At 31.2% G+C, this 17,559-nt stretch overlaps 1 protein-coding gene across 1 annotated transcript; it reads right to left on the bottom strand.

Annotated features, from left to right (window-relative positions):
* Positions 1-10,473: 10,473 nt before the first annotated feature.
* On the bottom strand, positions 10,474-17,559 carry EMB1144 (chorismate synthase, putative / 5-enolpyruvylshikimate-3-phosphate phospholyase). Its single transcript, XM_089722973.1, has 13 exons — positions 17,290-17,559; positions 15,928-16,078; positions 15,672-15,748; positions 15,495-15,553; positions 14,795-14,878; positions 14,603-14,695; positions 13,553-13,633; positions 12,244-12,375; positions 11,877-11,979; positions 11,619-11,713; positions 11,445-11,510; positions 10,975-11,059; positions 10,474-10,759 (listed from the first exon to the last, which is right to left on the bottom strand). Exons 1-13 carry the CDS (start codon positions 17,420-17,422, stop codon positions 10,611-10,613), a joined length of 1,308 nt encoding a protein of 435 aa, XP_089579099.1. The 5' UTR covers positions 17,423-17,559; the 3' UTR covers positions 10,474-10,610.

Below are 17,559 nucleotides of genomic sequence, written 5' to 3'. Positions count from 1 at the left end.
CAGACGCTTTGTTGTATTCTGTTGCATCTAAAGCACAATGAAGAATATTGATAGCTTTTGCATTTATAGCAATATCATTCCAATCAGCATCTGTATATTCTTCTTCTATTTTTCTAACACTCTCATCTCCTACAATTCTCATGGGAATACGAGGACCAGCAATAACGTTCCTCCAGCAGTTTATATCAACTGATTTCATGAAATTTTCCATTCTAGTTTTCCAATAAGAGTAATTAGAACCATTGAACAAAGGAGGTCTAGAAACAGATTAACCTTCTAACGAAATAAGAGGAAGTGAGGTTGCCATGGGAGGTCTAGAAACAGATTGACCTTCTAACGAAATAAAGAGCTTTAGTAAGTTTATAAACATGATTAGGTTTATCAAAAATTTCAAAACCAGGAGGTTGTTCTACATACACTTCTTCATTTAGAAAACCATTTAGAAAATCACTCTTCACATCCATTTGATATAACATGAAGCTTTTAAAACATGCAAATGCACAAAGCATTCTAATGGCCTCAAGTCTAGCAACCGGGGCAAAGGTCTCATCAAAATCGATGCCTTCCTCTTGGTTGTACCCTTGAGCCACTAATCTTGCTTTATTTCTCACAATGTTACCTTGTTCATCAAGCTTATTTCTAAACACCCATTTTGTTCCAATAACAGAATGGTTTTTAGGTCTAGAAACAAGTTTCCAAACTTGGTTTATCTCAAATTGATTTAGCTCTTCTTGCATAGCAAGAATCCAACTTTTATCATTTTGAGTATCTTCTAAATTTTTAGGCTCTAATTGAGAAACAAAAGCAACATTACCAAAATATCTTTTAAGTTGAGCTCTAATCATCATCCTTTCTGAGGGATTATCCATAATGTCTTCTTGGGGATGATACTTATGAAATCGCCATTCTTTTGGTAATTGAGAATCTTCATTTTCTCTTCCTGGCATTTGACTTTCAACTATATTCTGATCTTCATGTTCAACTTCTGGTTCAGCCTGATTATCAGTGTTCTGCTCACTTTTTGGTTGTTCTAGTTGTTCTGATTGTTCATTCTGCTTTTCATGATTAGAATCTACAACATCATCACTTTCTAATGTTCTAGGTGTAGAGTCAGATTCATCAAACACAACATAAATAGATTATTCTACAACTAGAGTCTTTTTATTAAATACTCTATATGCTTTACTATAACTAGAATATCCCAGAAAAATACCTTCATAAGATTTAGCATCAAATTTGGCAAGATGATTTTTCTTGTTATCTAGAATAAAGCATTTGCACCCAAAAATGTGAAAATAACCAATACTTGGTTTTCTACCTTTTTATAGCTCATATGGAGTCTTTTTGAGTTTAGATCTTACCAAAGCCCTGTTTAGAATGTAACAGGCAGTGTTAACTGCTTCTACCCAGAAATACTTTGGTAGTTTAGAATCACGTAGCAAGGTTCTGGCCATTTCTTGAAGTGTTCTATTCTTGCGTTCCACTACTCCATTTTGTTGAGGTGTTCTAGGTGCTGAGAATTTTTCTTATCTTCTATAGTCAAAGAAGATTTCATTTCTTCTGAAACAAGAGCTCCTATAAGATAATCATAAGTGATGAGAGTCTCTTTGTAATTCATGACAGTTCCTATAGAATCCCATTTTTTAGGTAGAATTCTAAGGATTTTCTTAACAAGCTCATCTTCTGAAATTTCCTTACCAAGAGTTCTCAAAAGATTAACCATACTAGTAAATCTAGAATTTAAATCTGCAATAGTTTCTCCTTCCTTCATACTAAACATTTCATATTCTCTCCAAAGGATATTTGTTCTGGATTCCTTTACTCTATCTGTACCCTCATAGGTAACTTTAAGTTTTTCCCAAACTTCTGTCGCAGATTTACATCCAGACGCTTTGTTGTATTCTGTTGCATCTACAGCACAATGAAGAATATTGATAGCTTTTGCATTTATAGCAATATCATTCCAATCAGCATCTGTATATTCTTCTTCTATTTTTCTAACACTCTCATCTCCTACAATTCTCATGGGAATACGAGGACCAGCAATAACGTTCCTCCAGCAGTTTATATCAACTGATTTCATGAAATTTTCCATTCTAGTTTTCCAATAAGAGTAATTAGAACCATTGAACAAAGGAGGTCTAGAAACAGATTGACCTTCTAATGAAATAAGAGGAAGTGAGGTTGCCATGGGATCTTATCTCTTAAGCTGTTAAGCTTTGGTAAGTCAAGAGCCAAGGCTCTGATACCAAATTGTGGGTCCCGTATATGTATGGCACAACCCAAGAGGGGGTGAATTGGGTTTTCTAAAAATATAAATTTTAGATTTTAAAACAAAATATAGAATTCTAAGTGCAGCGGAAAAATAGAGAACTTATGAGAATAGATTATGGATTAGAACTTCCTCACAGTGTTTTATAGACAGACTATGCAAAGTACAACTATTAATTAGAACTACTTCACAATGTCTTATTCAATATTAGAACTTCATTATGACAGAAAGCTATTGTATTTAGAACTTCCTCATAAAGTTTAGAGAATCATATAAGACTGTGTGAGAGACAGTTATTGAAATTAGAACTGCTTCACAGAGCTTTAATCAAGTTTAGAAAACTGATTAGAAACCCAAGTAGTGAAATATACTGAAAATAAAAGAACAGTTTAGAACTTGGTATATTCACTTATCAGAATTTCAGAGTTCTAATATTCAGAGAAGATAAGACTTATTTCAGTTTTAGAACATTAAATCCATTAACACTTTTAGCATTCCTAAAATATAAACAGAAGTGTAAGTAAAGTACTATCAAGCAAAACTTCAAAAATTGAAAAGATCAACACAGTGATTTATAGTGGTTCGGTACTAACTCGCCTGCATCCACTCCCCAAGACTCATCTTGAGATCCTCAACTATGTTATCTCTTTTCAAGGGTAAGAGACAAACCAACAGTACAAGGCAATAGATCAACACCTAGATCTACTCTTTATCCCACTAGATTTTTCAAAGGTTCTAGTTAACCTCAACCCTTTCTATTTTTGGTAGAGTACAGAAACTCAATTCAAGACATTAGAATCTCTCTCACGGAGAAGGTTGCTTGATAACCTCTTTCACAATAGCTTCTAACCTAAGCTATTACACAATTGTTTATCAAATAAAAACCTGTCTACTAAAGATTACAGAATCTAAATAGACAGACAGAAATGCAAATATAAGCACAGGAAAAACAGTTTTTCAGATTAGAAAATCGTTTAGAACACAGAACCGTTTTTCAAAAGTAGTTATCAAAATTCTTTTCTCTTTTAAAGATAAAAACGTGAAGTGTAAAGATGAAAAGAAAAATGAAGGTAGAGAGTAAGTTTTGAGAGATAAAATATGTGATCAATAGGTGAATACTCTTAAAACGAAAACTCTTTCTTCCACTTTGTTCAAAGCGTGAAAACTCTTTTTATAGAGAGATTTGTGACTCTCGTTTTTAGAAAGTGGATATTTCATTTTGAAATCAGAATATTTGCTTTCCTTATTTAGAAGATATGAGAATCTTAGTTACCAAAAATTTGTTTTATCCTTTTGGTAAGAAAATAGGAGACGATCTTCCTTTCCTTAAACATAAAGATTTTCCGAAAGCAATTTATCTGAAAAATATTTTTCTAAAAGATTCTACTTACTAAAACGAAAAGAATAGATCTTTCTTCGTTTTAGGTAAGAGAATAAATTAAAATTCTTTAGATCTTCAAAGAGGATTTCCGAAAAAGAAAGCATACGATTTATTACCAAATTCGTTAGAGACATAATCTCTTTTAATTTTAGGTAATTGAATCATTTTGATTTCTTTTAAAGGAATTTTGAAAACAACTATGATGAAAAGATTTATTTTGAAGAATCTAATTTTCGAAAAATATTTTTGATGAGAGAAAGATAAGTTTTTGTGCTTATAGATGAATTTTCTCTCTATCCTACAATGTATCCTAGATGCCTAACCACTAGGGTCTCCGGATATCTTCACACACTATGGATTTTTGTAGGACTTGCCTTGTTCGTTTTCTTTCCATAAGAATTTTGCATAAAATAATATTAGCACAATTAATAAAATTTAAATTTATTTATTTTGTTTTAATCATCAAAATTTCGAGATTAGAATTTGACCCTTGTTTTAATCATCTTCGTTAGTCTTATAAAAATAACTATCAATAATTTTTTAAAATTAATAATTTTTTTATAATTTATCTATAGTTATTAAAATAATTAAACTTAATTAAACGTTATTTTAAAAAACTTTTGATTTATATAACACTTCAAAACAAAAGGCATGATATTTACCTTAAACTTGTTAGATTATAAATCATAATATAGAAAAATAATTTTTCCCCTTAGTAGTCATTTTACATTATGAGAACAACTATTATCAAAATTTTATTAAACACCAATATTCATCAGCGAAACGCTCTTAACCATTAACTCTAAGGAATCAACAACAACGGTTAGATATCAGCCACTAGGTATAAAGTACAAAACCATTGTTTGGTTTCAAACCAAAACCCATCGATTTGAATCGGATCAGTTAATATCGACATTAAACCGTGGTCGGTACACGTTGTAGGTACGTATGTGATTTTATATTTAATTTTCTATTTTTTTTTTAAAAGCATTTGAGATAGTTCAACTTAAGTTATTAGCATTATTCATAAAAAAAAAAAAAAAAAAAAAAAAAAAAAAAAAAAAAACACACCAAACATAGATCATTGATAAACGTCAATCGTACAACGATGAAGTGATAAATGCAGAACAAGACTGCAATTTACACACCATCACATACGATAACAGACAACAAAGTCTAATTCAAAAAATGCTTGAGGACGAGTACTACGTAAATCCACTCACAGGACTTCTTATTTAGTGGCATCTACTAAGCGATTTTCTTCATGCTATTGTTTTATCCAGCTCAAACAAATTGGAGATCTCAAATTCAAAAAAGGCAAGACCAACATCAGTGCTGCGTCTCTCAAACTCATAGGTACGCTCCACAAATAATTTTCTATTAATTTTTTAAAATAATATTTGAGATAGTTCAAATTAAGCTATTTAACATTATTCATGAAAGAAACACACCAGACATAGATTATTGATAAGCATCAACAGCACAATGACGAAGTGATAAATGCAAAAGACTGCAATTTACACACCATCACATACAATAATAGACAACATAGACTAATCTAAAAGATGCTTGATGACGAGTACTATGTACATGCATACACACGACTCCTTATTTAGTGGCATCTACTGAGTGATTTTCTTCAAGCTAGTTTTTTATCGAGCTTAATGAGATTGGAGATCTCAAATTCAAAAAAGGCAGGACCAACATCAATGTTTGCTCTCTCAAACTCGTAGGTGCGCTCCACGTTACTTCCATTTCCGTCTGCTCTCAAGACTTCGATCTCAAGACTTCGATCACTCTAATCATGGTGCCGTGTGTATTGAAATCTCCAGCATTTCCATTTGTAAGTATATGTACATGGTAAATGCTTATCATATTCACTGTATCGATTACATTGATGTTGACTTCTGCCCACACAATTGGAAATCCTATACAGACATATGTACAAATAAATAAATATAAACAAAATAGATAGAGATCCAAAAGAGTAATGTTTAATGGCATCAGTTTAAATTTTCCTTACCACTAGCATATACGAGTTGGAACCTCTTAATATAGTCATTTGTACTCTCGCGGACATTGATTTGGGTTTAGACGTCGGGCAGGAGGTTTTTGAGATCGATTGAAGCCCCGCCGAGGAACTTCACTAGCTTGTCTACACTTGATTGAAGGGTTACAGTGCTGACAACCTTAATAGGATAAGAAGCCATTTTTGATGATATGCAAGAACAAGTTAACTCAACTAAGGGAGAATTGATTATAGGTTGCAATTTGTGGAGAATTTTTCAACTATACGATGATCTTGGGCTTTTGGAGCCTGGTAGTATAGCATATTCCTCAATTTGATTTAGTGTTCAAATACTCTGTGGTCGTCATAAACAACTAATTCATGGATAATTACGCCGTGTATAGAAGATTCGAGAAGTTCAACTAATCAACTACTTTTGAATATCTATCTATTTTCTTTAAGTTCATCTTCTATCTTTGATTAGGATTTCTTATTAGATTAATGAACAATAATTATTTTATAGTTGTTGTTTTATGTCTGGTCTTTAGGAGAGGGATCATGTCCTCCCTGATTTGTATTGATTTCAAGTTTTTTAATGAAATCCTAATGTTATCTTTAAAAAAAGTCCTAAAAATATTTATCCAATTAGCTTAAGAGATATTCACTTTCCTTTTCCTCGTTATAATTGATTTTAAATTCTAGAAATAATCATTTTATTTTAAATGAGGACAATTATGGAAAAATAAGGATATTTTATATGATGTGGCACTTTAATTATTTTGTTTCTTAAACTTTGTATAAAAGTCAACACACAGATATTTTGGAACTGAATAAATATCTTATTATATTTTTTTTTATTTTGTTAATTTTTGTTCAATGACATATATGTTTTGTGTATAATCAAATAAATTGAAAAATAAAATATCAATTTTCAATCCACACCAAATGTGGATCCAGAAAACACTCATCATTATATATATATATATATATATATATATATATATATATATATATATATATATATATGAAAAACATTGGCATGAAACTTTCTTGAAAAAATGAAACTCCTAAAATTTGAGTATTTGATTTATCTTTTTTTGAGAATTTTTTGAGCATTTCTCTCTTTTTTTATCAACTTTTTCTCTCCCATCATTTACTTCTCAATAATAAATTGTCTTTCATTTTTATGAGTTTTAAATTCATTCAATTATGACAATATAAAAATTTTAAATATTTCAATTTCACGTTTTAGATTTTCATAATTTACATAAATATAAAGATTTTTATTTTTAAATTCAAATCAAATATGCAATTTATTTATTTTGTTAGAAATCAAACATGTCATGGACTCATTATAGAAAGATAATACAATATCTAAATCTTTAAATTTTTATAATTTACAAAAATAACAATTTTTATTTTTATGTATTTTAAACTTCAAATCAAATATAGTATATTTAATAATTTAATAATTTGAAAAATGTTAAAAAAAAACCATATGTTTCAAAAATACACATTACTTTTGGTCTATTTGGTAATGATTTTTAATTTTTGAGAATATTATTAGGTACAAATTTTATTGATTTTTAATTTTTGAGTAAATTATTAAATACAAATTTTATTTTTCTTCCCATGAAAAATAATCTATTAACGTTCGTGAATAGTTTCATATAGTTTAAACACGATAGGATAAAAAGTTGAGTAAGTATTTTTCTTTTTTTTTTTTCTCTCTTTTGATTTGTTTGATTATGATTTTCAATTTTGAGTAAATTATAAGGATACAAGTTTAGTTTTTCTTCTCATGATGAGTTGAATATTTTCAAGTCGATAACATTTGAATCTTTAAATTCAATTTATGATTTGTATGACTATATTGAATTTATCATGAAAAGGCTACCTATATGATTTATGTGACTTTAATTTAAAAGTTAAATAATTGGGTTGATGTGAAATTAGTAGTTTTAGCTTTTAAAAATTTTTTTTTCTTTTTTTTTTTTTTTTTTTTTTTTTTTGCTAATTGAGAATTCGAATATTTATATATCATCATATATAAACAAAAAGTTCAAGATTTTCTTTTGTTCACTATTCTATTTTTTTATATAAATTTTTTAAATTTCTTTCTGTGGTTGAAAACTTAACTTAATTCTTTATTTTCATTTCTTCATTTTATTACCAGTTGAAATAAGAACATCGTGGCATTTCATTATTTTATTTGAGTTGTTTATTTGGTTTTCTTTTTTCATTTTCATTTTGCTTAACTTAGTTTTTTTTTTTTTTTTTTTTAGAAATTTAAGTGTGTGCAATTTCAAGGATTTAAATATGTTTTATGCAACAATGAATTAACCATTATGTTTTAATATGTTTTTTAATTATATACTCCCAATTAGATAAATCTCTAAAAAAATAAAAATTCGCATTTAAATCATTTTAAATACCTACAAGACTTTATATCTAATATTAATTTCAGTCATTTTTCTCTAAAAAATGAATTTTTATAATTTACTCAACATATATCTTACATTTGAAATAAAAAAATATAATTATTATACAGCCGTGCGAAGAACCGCATAATATATATATATATATATATATATATATATATATATATATATATATATATATATATATTCCCTCAGAAGTAGCATGTGACATATTCTCTTTATAAGCTTCCACTTGGTACCCTAAGTCTACATTGGCGTTTCATCCTGCTTTATTTATTGTCATGTAAGTTATACTCCCTTTGTTCTCTTACATTAGAGAAAACAATAAAAGCTCTAGGATTAAGAAAGTAGTTAAACAAAAATCTTTACCCATTTTTTGCAATATAATACTCTTAATCAGCTTTAAATACATAATTAATGGTAAGGAAGCCAATTCATTAGTAGAGTATTTCAAAGGTGTATTTATTAGTCAAAATCTTTGAGGATTACAAGAGTCTAAGTCTACACTTGGTGTTTCATCCTCCATAAAAGCTTTGGGATTAACAAAGTAGTTAAACAAAAATCTTTGCCCATTTTTTGCAATATAATACTCTTAATCAGCTTTAAATAAATAATTAATGATGAGAAAGCCAACTCATTACTGGAGTATTTCAAGAGTGTATTTATTAGTCAAAATCTTTGAAGATTGCAAGAGTCTCATCAACTTCAAATTTAATAGAAACATTGTTTTCAAAAATAGGGCACTAATAAGCAGAAAGTTGCCCTCAGACATGACGAATTTAGCTTCTTCATATGCTAAGTTTAGGAAGAAGGCATTGAGTTTGTTTGCTATGACGAAAATTTGTGCCAATATTAGTAAGGTTCAGTGTGGATTTAAAAGCAATTTTTAAAGGTAGGATACAATAATACAAATCTGTGATCATATTATGAAAACTTTCCAAAAAAAATAATCATGTCCACATATGTAAAGTTGAGCATACTTCTATATAACGCAGATACATATAGTCCACGAAAGCATTTCAATTCAGTCTGTTCGATAAATTTTAAATTTGTGCCCAGATTAATGAAGTGTAACATCGATATAAAGACTTTTTTTATAAGTAGGGTGCAACAATTAAAATGTGTGACCATATTAAAGTACTTGATCGATATAATACTTTTATTCGTGCTCAAATTTGTAAAGTTGAGCACATTTTTACTTAACTGCTCATAGACGTAGCAATTATTCATGCTTTGAAAACATAAGCTCATTAATTGTTCAACCTACATTTTATTTGCCACTATTCTGGTTAATTGAACCAAAATAAAGGTAGTAACACAGGTTATTGAAGGGCAATTTAGACTTTCTCTTTTTGCATACTTTCCAAAATTTCCATTTATAGTAAAATTCTCTATATAAAATAAATACCTAAATGGAAATTTTCTCTAAAATAAGAGAACTGACGCAATAACTATTATTTTCAATTAATTCTCATTAAAATATTTTAAATATTTTAATTGTTGATTGTCATTTACTATTTTTATCATGATGTTCTTATCATTTAAAATAAAAAATTTTAATATCATAAATTCGAATATTACAAGTTCCAAAACTATTTATTTATAAATAAATTATATGAATATTAGAAAATACTTCTACTAAAAAGCAAAATATTAAAATTTTATTAAATATTTAATATTAATATTTATTAAAATTACTCACAGCACAAGCATGTGTCTCGTATAATAGAAAAGAGAAACTTTAATCCGTGTGATTTGATTTCACAAAAAATAGGCTTGAAGTGGAAGAGTCAAATATTACACATTTTGATTTTGCGATTAACAATTAAAAAGGTTAGTTTGACTCACGAATATTATATTATATTATACATAATACGTAACAATTAATTTTTGATGTTAAAATTTAATTGAATTATAGAAGTAATTACTCATTCATGTCAATTTATACAATTAAATAAAAATATCAAAATATCAATTATTCACTGTAGTATAGTGAGAACCAAAACCATAAAAGCTTTTTTTTTTCTTTTTCTTTTTCTTTATTATGTTGATTGTTACTTCAAGTAAAGGTAAAAATGGTCAATGAAGATTTTTCAAAAAGGAAATGCAGAACACCTAGAAAAGAGGAAAAGAAATAAGAGAAATTGGAAAGAGAGCTGCAAAGCCTATGTTTGGTTAACAGGAAGCTTTTTATAACTTGGAGATCAGATTTTTTTTTTTTTTTTTTTTTTAGTGCAAAGTTGGACTACGTTTATTTATAAATAAATAGTGACTATCTGTTTACATTGCAACAATAGCAAAACACAAATACTTAACCCTACAATTTCAGAACTTACAACAAATCAGAAACACCCAAATAAAGAAAGGGGAATTTTCAAAAAATAATAGGCTGGCCTTGAGCTTGTAAATTTGCAATCCAATGATTCTCATAGGGAAAAATTGATCACTGTCTTTAGGAAAGCTATAAATATAGAAAGAAACAATGTATTACAGCCACATAGTTGCCTTTCAAAGGGCCATGTTGACTGGCTCGATACTTGCCTCGTTCAAGGGCTCTTGTAGCATTGGGTTGATAGGAAACAGACCACACTGTGCATGATGTGCCATCAACTGGTCCACGAGAACCAGAGCAACCATGGCTTCTACCATAGGTACCGCTGCACCATCACAACCAACAATGCACACTCTTAGACCAAAAAATTCTCTCTTTTGCACTTCCAAAGAAGATGTGATTAGTGTTGGTTTTGTTCATCCAAATTTTGTTTACCAGAGATTATCATAGGCCAACCGAAATTCCAACAGGCTTTCCAATTATTTATTAGCTTGAAAAGGAGATAATGGTTTAAAAGTATTGACTGATAGTTGGACATACCTCGTGGGACAACACAAGGATCATGGCGACCGCGAGCAATTAGTTCTATCTCCTTTCTATCTCTAGTCACTGTATTTTGCTTCTTCTGCACATACAACACCCCCAAAGTTATCAAACTATGCTCAAACATTTGAAAATCAGACCCACGCACAACAAAATTAAGCCCAAAATTCTGTCCAGAAGCTAAATAAACCTTTAAGAATAAGATCAATAAAACCTGCACTGCTGTTTTACACCTATACACAGCATATATAGATGCCATGACAGTTATTGGAGGGACTATCTTTAGAAAGAGAGTAGCACAAAAGATAGGACTTAATAAGTTGAGCAAAAAAGAAAAGAAATGAAAAGAAAAGAAAAGATCCCCACGTGAATTACACAGGACAAGCAATGCTCCTGCAAATAACATATGTATCCGTTCATGAATCATTTGTGTGTACATAACCACAAACAGAGGGGGGGGAACTTACTGATATTGTAGCTGTTGGCTTGAAAGCGACTCTCATTTTTATAATTTCACCATTGGAAATTCCTCCCTGCTCATAAGAAGGAAATCTCAACAAACCTCAATGCTCCATCAGAATATCTCACTAATTCACCCAAACTGAGAAAGCAAACAACAGATCCAGTATTAAAACACACACCTGTATCCCACCAGAACGATTTGTTCTTGTCCTAATCTTTCCATGTTCGTCAAGGTAAAATTCATCATTATGTTCACTGCCAGTCAAAAAAGTGCCTACAAGGATTTTTCATTGACTCAAATTCAGATTAAGATCATACTTGACACAATTAAAAAAATATGAAGCAGATGATAGCATTTTGAATTATCATTCTATAGCTACCAAGCTCAACTAAATAACTTAAAAGCTAAATGCACTGGAGTAACCCGAGTTCTTAACCTGCAAACCCACTGCCAACTTCAAAGCCCTTTGACGCAGGGAGTGACAAGAGAGCTTTAGCAAACTCGGCTTCAAGTTTGTCAAATACTGGCGAACCAAGCCCCTGCAGTACAATTACAGATTTTAATCCTGGTCAAATACTTGAAGAAAATTCTTACAGGATAAGGAAAAGTCATAAGTTTGAGAGATTAAGAAACTGTCAAATAACAATGCAACAATTGGTGACAATACACCTATGCACCCCCGAACAACAGATCATAAATGCCGGTGTATGCCACCCACAAAAACATAAATGCATCATCACTTGCACAACCACATACAATGCCCCAGCAAACACACACGACAGGGAAAGATTGTTAAAGCTTACACATGGGGCATTCCTCACAATGCATGTGACCACTCCACCGATGGAATCCCCTTTTACTCGAATGGCATCAACAGCAGCAATCATCTTCTCTGCGTATTCAGGATCTGGACACCTGACAATGTTGCTTTCTATCTGTAAAAGATTTCATGTATGCATGGTCAGGAAAATAACCATTCATGATTGAATTTTGAAAGAGTCATTCAAAATAAAATGAAAATAAGTTGGGATAGAACTGAGAAGACATTTTGTCAGGAAACAAATTTTAAATGAATTAAAGACAAGAAATGCAACTAATAGCAAACAGTCCTCAATACTTGGAAAGTGAAATATACCCGCTAGGGAATGAAACAAGTAATATATATATATATATATATATATATATATATATATATATATATATATATATATATATATATATATATATATATATATAGATCATTTACATATAATGAGAACAAAAGGCAATTAGAATAACAAACCTCATCAAGATTCTTGAAAGAAAAAATAGGATAACAAATATGACCAAACAATTCCAGAGAAAGAGAGAGAAGCTCCTGTAATTTCTGAAAGTCTAAAAATTTTATTCACACCAAAAGAAAAGGAAAAATAACAGCAATGAAATTACAGGACATCAAGCCATGACCGAATTTCTGTTGAAAAGTATCTGATGTCGAATGCTATCAGCCAGCCACATGGAACATTATCAAGATTTGGTTGCCTGTGTAGTATTATTGGCTTCAGGCATATATTTGAACAAACATGTGCAATATATACATTTTTAATCCAACAAAAAACTAACAGCACAAGCATTTTTTATTTGAATCATCAATTATATCAATAGATCAACTCTTTGAACTCAAAGACAGTTTCTAAGCCGCTTTGCTGCCCACTCATTACTATTCTCATGACATTTTCCAGGTAGAATGATTATATCAGGTCCTGCTAAGAGTACTTTAACCACGAGTTACTAAAAGATCATACTAGGAAGAGTCCCCAGAAAGGGGGAACTTCAATTTCTAGATTTAGATAACCTTGCTGTCAGTCTAACTTTATAAGTGCTGGGAGAATAGGCAACGTAAAATGACGGGTAGAAGTATCAGCCATGCTGCCAATCAAGGCTCTCCATTAGGAATGAGATTGTTCAGAGGGGCTCTTCCATATCTATGGAGTAGAAATAAGTTTATTTGGCATATAGTTGGTGCAACCTCTCATAGAGTCGGTTTCTCATGAGTTGAAACACCAATTGCATAATAATTGTTTCTTTGTAATAACCCAAAGAAGATAACCAAGAAAACCACAGCAATTATACCTGATCAAGTGTCAGAGACTCATGATCAACCCGATCCTCAGGAAGTAAAACTTGGTGAACTTGAGAGACATAAGCAAGAATCTGCAGAACAAGACGAGACATTTTAGCAAATCACATTGCTCTAGAAGCAGATATCATACTTTCATAGGGGGATTTACCTTCTAATAAAGTAGATAAAAAGCATGACAAAGAAACCCACCTGAAGCGACTAAAAATATTTTCTATGTAGTAGAAGGATATTTATAAACAGAGATTATGAACCTTGTGTACCAACATATACTTCGGAAGGTTACTACTTGACTGTCATGTGAAAAGTGAAAACTTGATAATCAAATGTGAACTTTGAGAGGGTACATATTTCCATTTTGAAAAGAAATTATCAAGCATGGATACATCAAGTCTGACGCATCAATAATGTATTCACACTAAAACTTTTATATTCCATATATACCCAAAACTTCTTGCAAACCAAATGACACATATTAGATAGCCATAAAATGTTTGGATTCCTTAGCATAAAAACAAAATATAAGTGAAAGAATACAAAGACTTTATATAACATGGTTAGACTAAACTAATGCCAAATCAGGAAAGCTTAGACTTAGAGAATTAATTATTATAAGCTAAAACAATTACGATGTTCAACAAGTTGATAAAAAGAGTGTGTATGCACAGATTTTTTTTTTTTTTTTCTTTTTCTCTTTTACTTTTTTTTTTTTTTTTTTTTTTTGGGGGGTATGTGTGTGTGTTTGGGGGAGGGGGGGGAGGCATATGCATTAGATTTATTTAACCATTAGTAATAATATTTCATCTGCAAAAAATATCAAAAGCAACATGCAGAAAACCATCTGATTGCTAAGAATATTAGTAAAAATCTATACATGCTCACAAGTTGATAAAAAAGCAGATGTGCAGATAAGCTATAAAAAAGTAAACAGAAATCAACATCTAAATGACTCCACATAACCTCGTTTAACACCTATCACTCCTACAGGAAAACGAAACGAATATGGCAACAAAAGCATGCTTTCTTAACTAAAATAAGCATACCTCAGTTCCTGAAAATTGCTTGAGAATTTTCTTCGCAATAGCTCCTGGTGCAACTCTTCCAATGGTTTCCCTTGCTGAAGATCTACCTCCACCCTTCAATTAGAATTGAAATTCACAAATTAGATCCAGCAAAATTCTGCATTTCCTAAGAATGCTAGTAGTACTTCTACGTCATGATGCTTAAAGACATACCTTCACTGCTCTGACACCGTACTTCATATCATAAGTCGCATCTGCATGAGAAGGCCTATAAGCTATTGACATTTCCTTGTAATCCTGAAAATCCACAATAAAAAAATTAAAACCTTAGCACCTCAGGAAATACAAAATGAATATCAACTGCACATAATGTAGTCCACAAATACGCAAACTTCTCCAGAAACATATGTTACAAAAGTTATGTAATGCTAACTCAAATAACTTATTAGTCGATCCCCAAAGTATACCTATTGCTTATGACACCATTGAATAACTTTATATATAGCAGTTCAAGAAGCAAGATGCAGAATCATGTCCTTGTCACATAAAAAGCATAAATTATGCCCTGAATAGGGCTATTACCCCACATGAAAAATATACGATAACAAGGATTTTAAAAAGACTCCAGCCTGAAGTCAAAAAAGAAAAACTATGCCAACCATTTTCTTTGCAAGAAAAAAGTGTGAAGTGTAAACTATATATCCAAATTTGCCCAGTTAAAAGTACTCATAACATCTTGAGCTCTTTAATGTGTCTGAGTAGTAGGAGTTAGTCCCAATTGTTTATTACAATTTCGTTGAGAAAATGATGAGGTAGAGTACTGGACTCGCTTCCAGTATGATTCATATTTTCACTTAAATTTTCCATCTTTACAATCAAATAAGTTTCTAACACAGTAACACTAGAAACTCACATGTCCTCTCTGATCAGTATTTGGTACAAACACATGGATGGGTGTTCCAGTCGTCACTCCTGCAGTAATATAACATGCATCGGTCAACCAGAAGGAAACATGGGAAGCAATGTCTTAGCTGACCAGAACACAACAAGAACAAAAAGAGACAGTTGAATATTACTGCTGAAAACTAACCTTCATAGACACCTGAAGATATTCTGCATGTATCAGTCTCTTTTCTAGGGGTGGTAATTCGACTTTGGCCTGGCCTCCTGTTATTACTCTCAAGGAAGATACATCACAAAAGTATCAAAATAAATGATGACACACAAAAGCTACATTGCATTTCATATACACAGCTACTGACGAAAGCACAAAGTAATCACATGATGCAACCAAATTCCCAATGTAATTCCAGGGATTCTACTTCTACACCTAGCTCTCAAATTACCTCCTATCAAGATCGAATTGCAAATCATCTTCTGAGAGAGGGATCCGAGGAGGGCATCCATCAACTATACAACCAACACCGCCTCCATGGGACTCTCCAAAAGTTGTAACACGAAAATGAGTGCCAAATGTGCTCCCCGCTGCATGTATTTCTGTTGTGAGCAGGCACAAAAAATGAGAGAGCAAACCCAAACCTTTGCAAATCTTATCAAACAAAAATTTCAAAGTATTATTTATGTCAGTTAGCTTCTATAGCTCCCAAAATTCATGCTCAGTAAATATGGATTTGTGGTCAATGCCCATAGCATTCAAGGAGGGGTAGGGGTATCCCCTTATGCTTATAAACTAAGAATAAATTGTGCTCCAACAGAAAATAAAAAAAGAGACCACATGGTTTTAAAAAAATTCTGGCAAGTGTAATACACAGATACCACTGCTGCTAGCTGAGAAAATATCATTTGGTTGTCAAAAAATCACTAAAAAGAAAGGTATCAAAATTCAAAAAGATTTAAAAAAAAAAAATGGGAATCTATTATCTCACTCTCTCTCCAATACACACACAAAGGTATCACTTTCTGTCCAAGGTTGCAAATTTTAATTTTCTCTCTAAAGCAGGCTATTCTCTCTCCAAAACCAATGTGATTGATCTTTTGAAACGATCAGGTCTTAACCCTCGATGACTCGTTTGCTCTCTCTAAAACCAATCTATATCCGATTTTCTCTTTCAAAATAATATCATTGTCACATTAACTTCTCCAGGATCACAAAAATTTTAATTTTCTATTTCCGATTTTCTTTGTTCTATTTTTCAATTCTTTTCTAAAAAAAAAAAAAATAAACATTACAAATAACTTGAATGATGAACAAAATCAAGTTCTAAACAAACAGCCTTGTACGCAATAGTTTATAAGACACCAACATATATTCACAAACAACATACAAACGATACACATCTTAACCAAAATGATTGGAGACAAAATGAGAAGGGAAAAAAAAAATAGGCATCTTTGCTATTTCCTGCATTTTGCATAGTTTGCTTGTGCAAAACTTCGTGTAAAGTCAACAAAACGCCATTTCTTCTCTAGAATGATAAGTCTCCTATTTCCAATTTTCTTATGATTTCCATCAATTTTCAATAATCAAACTGGATTCCCTAGCCAGATCCTATTATTATTCCTATCTTAAATTGTCATTGAAAAAGCCATCACTGGGAATTCAATTAACAACAAGAAAACATGGAAGTCGAATCAGAATCATAAAAATAGTAAATTGTAGACCTTGAAACTCTTGGAATACAAAGCTGTTCAATAATTATCAATGGAATTAAAAGCTGACCATTACAAACGGGGAAATAAAAACTCACGCAGCTTTTTGGGGGTTCGTGGGAGGAAGGAAATTTGAACTGTAGAGATAGAGAACTTCCGGAGACAGGAGTCGTCAAGCTTGGAAGCGCCGAAGAAGGGCTTTGATGCAAGAGAAGAGGAAGAAGAAGCCATTGAACAATTGACAAATTAAGCCCCAGAAGAGAAAAAGAAACAGAAAAAGAAAAATATTTGGGGTCGGTAGAAGCTGCAGTAGGCTATGTGGTGGAGGTGGTGGTTGTGGTTATGTTATTGGAGGTCAGTGGCTACCT

Source organism: Jatropha curcas, chromosome 6, assembly GCF_041381405.1.
Source record: "Jatropha curcas cultivar XTBG-Jc1 chromosome 6, XTBG_Jcur_1.0, whole genome shotgun sequence".
Lineage (NCBI taxonomy): Eukaryota > Viridiplantae > Streptophyta > Magnoliopsida > Malpighiales > Euphorbiaceae > Jatropha > Jatropha curcas.
This window is presented reverse-complemented; position numbering and strand designations above follow the sequence as displayed.

Bases quoted from the DNA above. Each gene is read 5' to 3' on its own strand.
- EMB1144 (XM_089722973.1), bottom strand. From the start codon at position 17,422: ATGGCTTCTTCTTCCTCTTCTCTTGCATCAAAGCCCTTCTTCGGCGCT. The intron at 11,980-12,243 runs GTAAGCTTTAAC...ATTGTACTGCAG, and splicing joins TTGTGAGGAATGCCCCATGT to GGGCTTGGTTCGCCAGTATT. The intron at 10,760-10,974 runs GTATGTCCAACT...GTGATGGTGCAG, and splicing joins TCCTTGTGTTGTCCCACGAG to CGGTACCTATGGTAGAAGCC.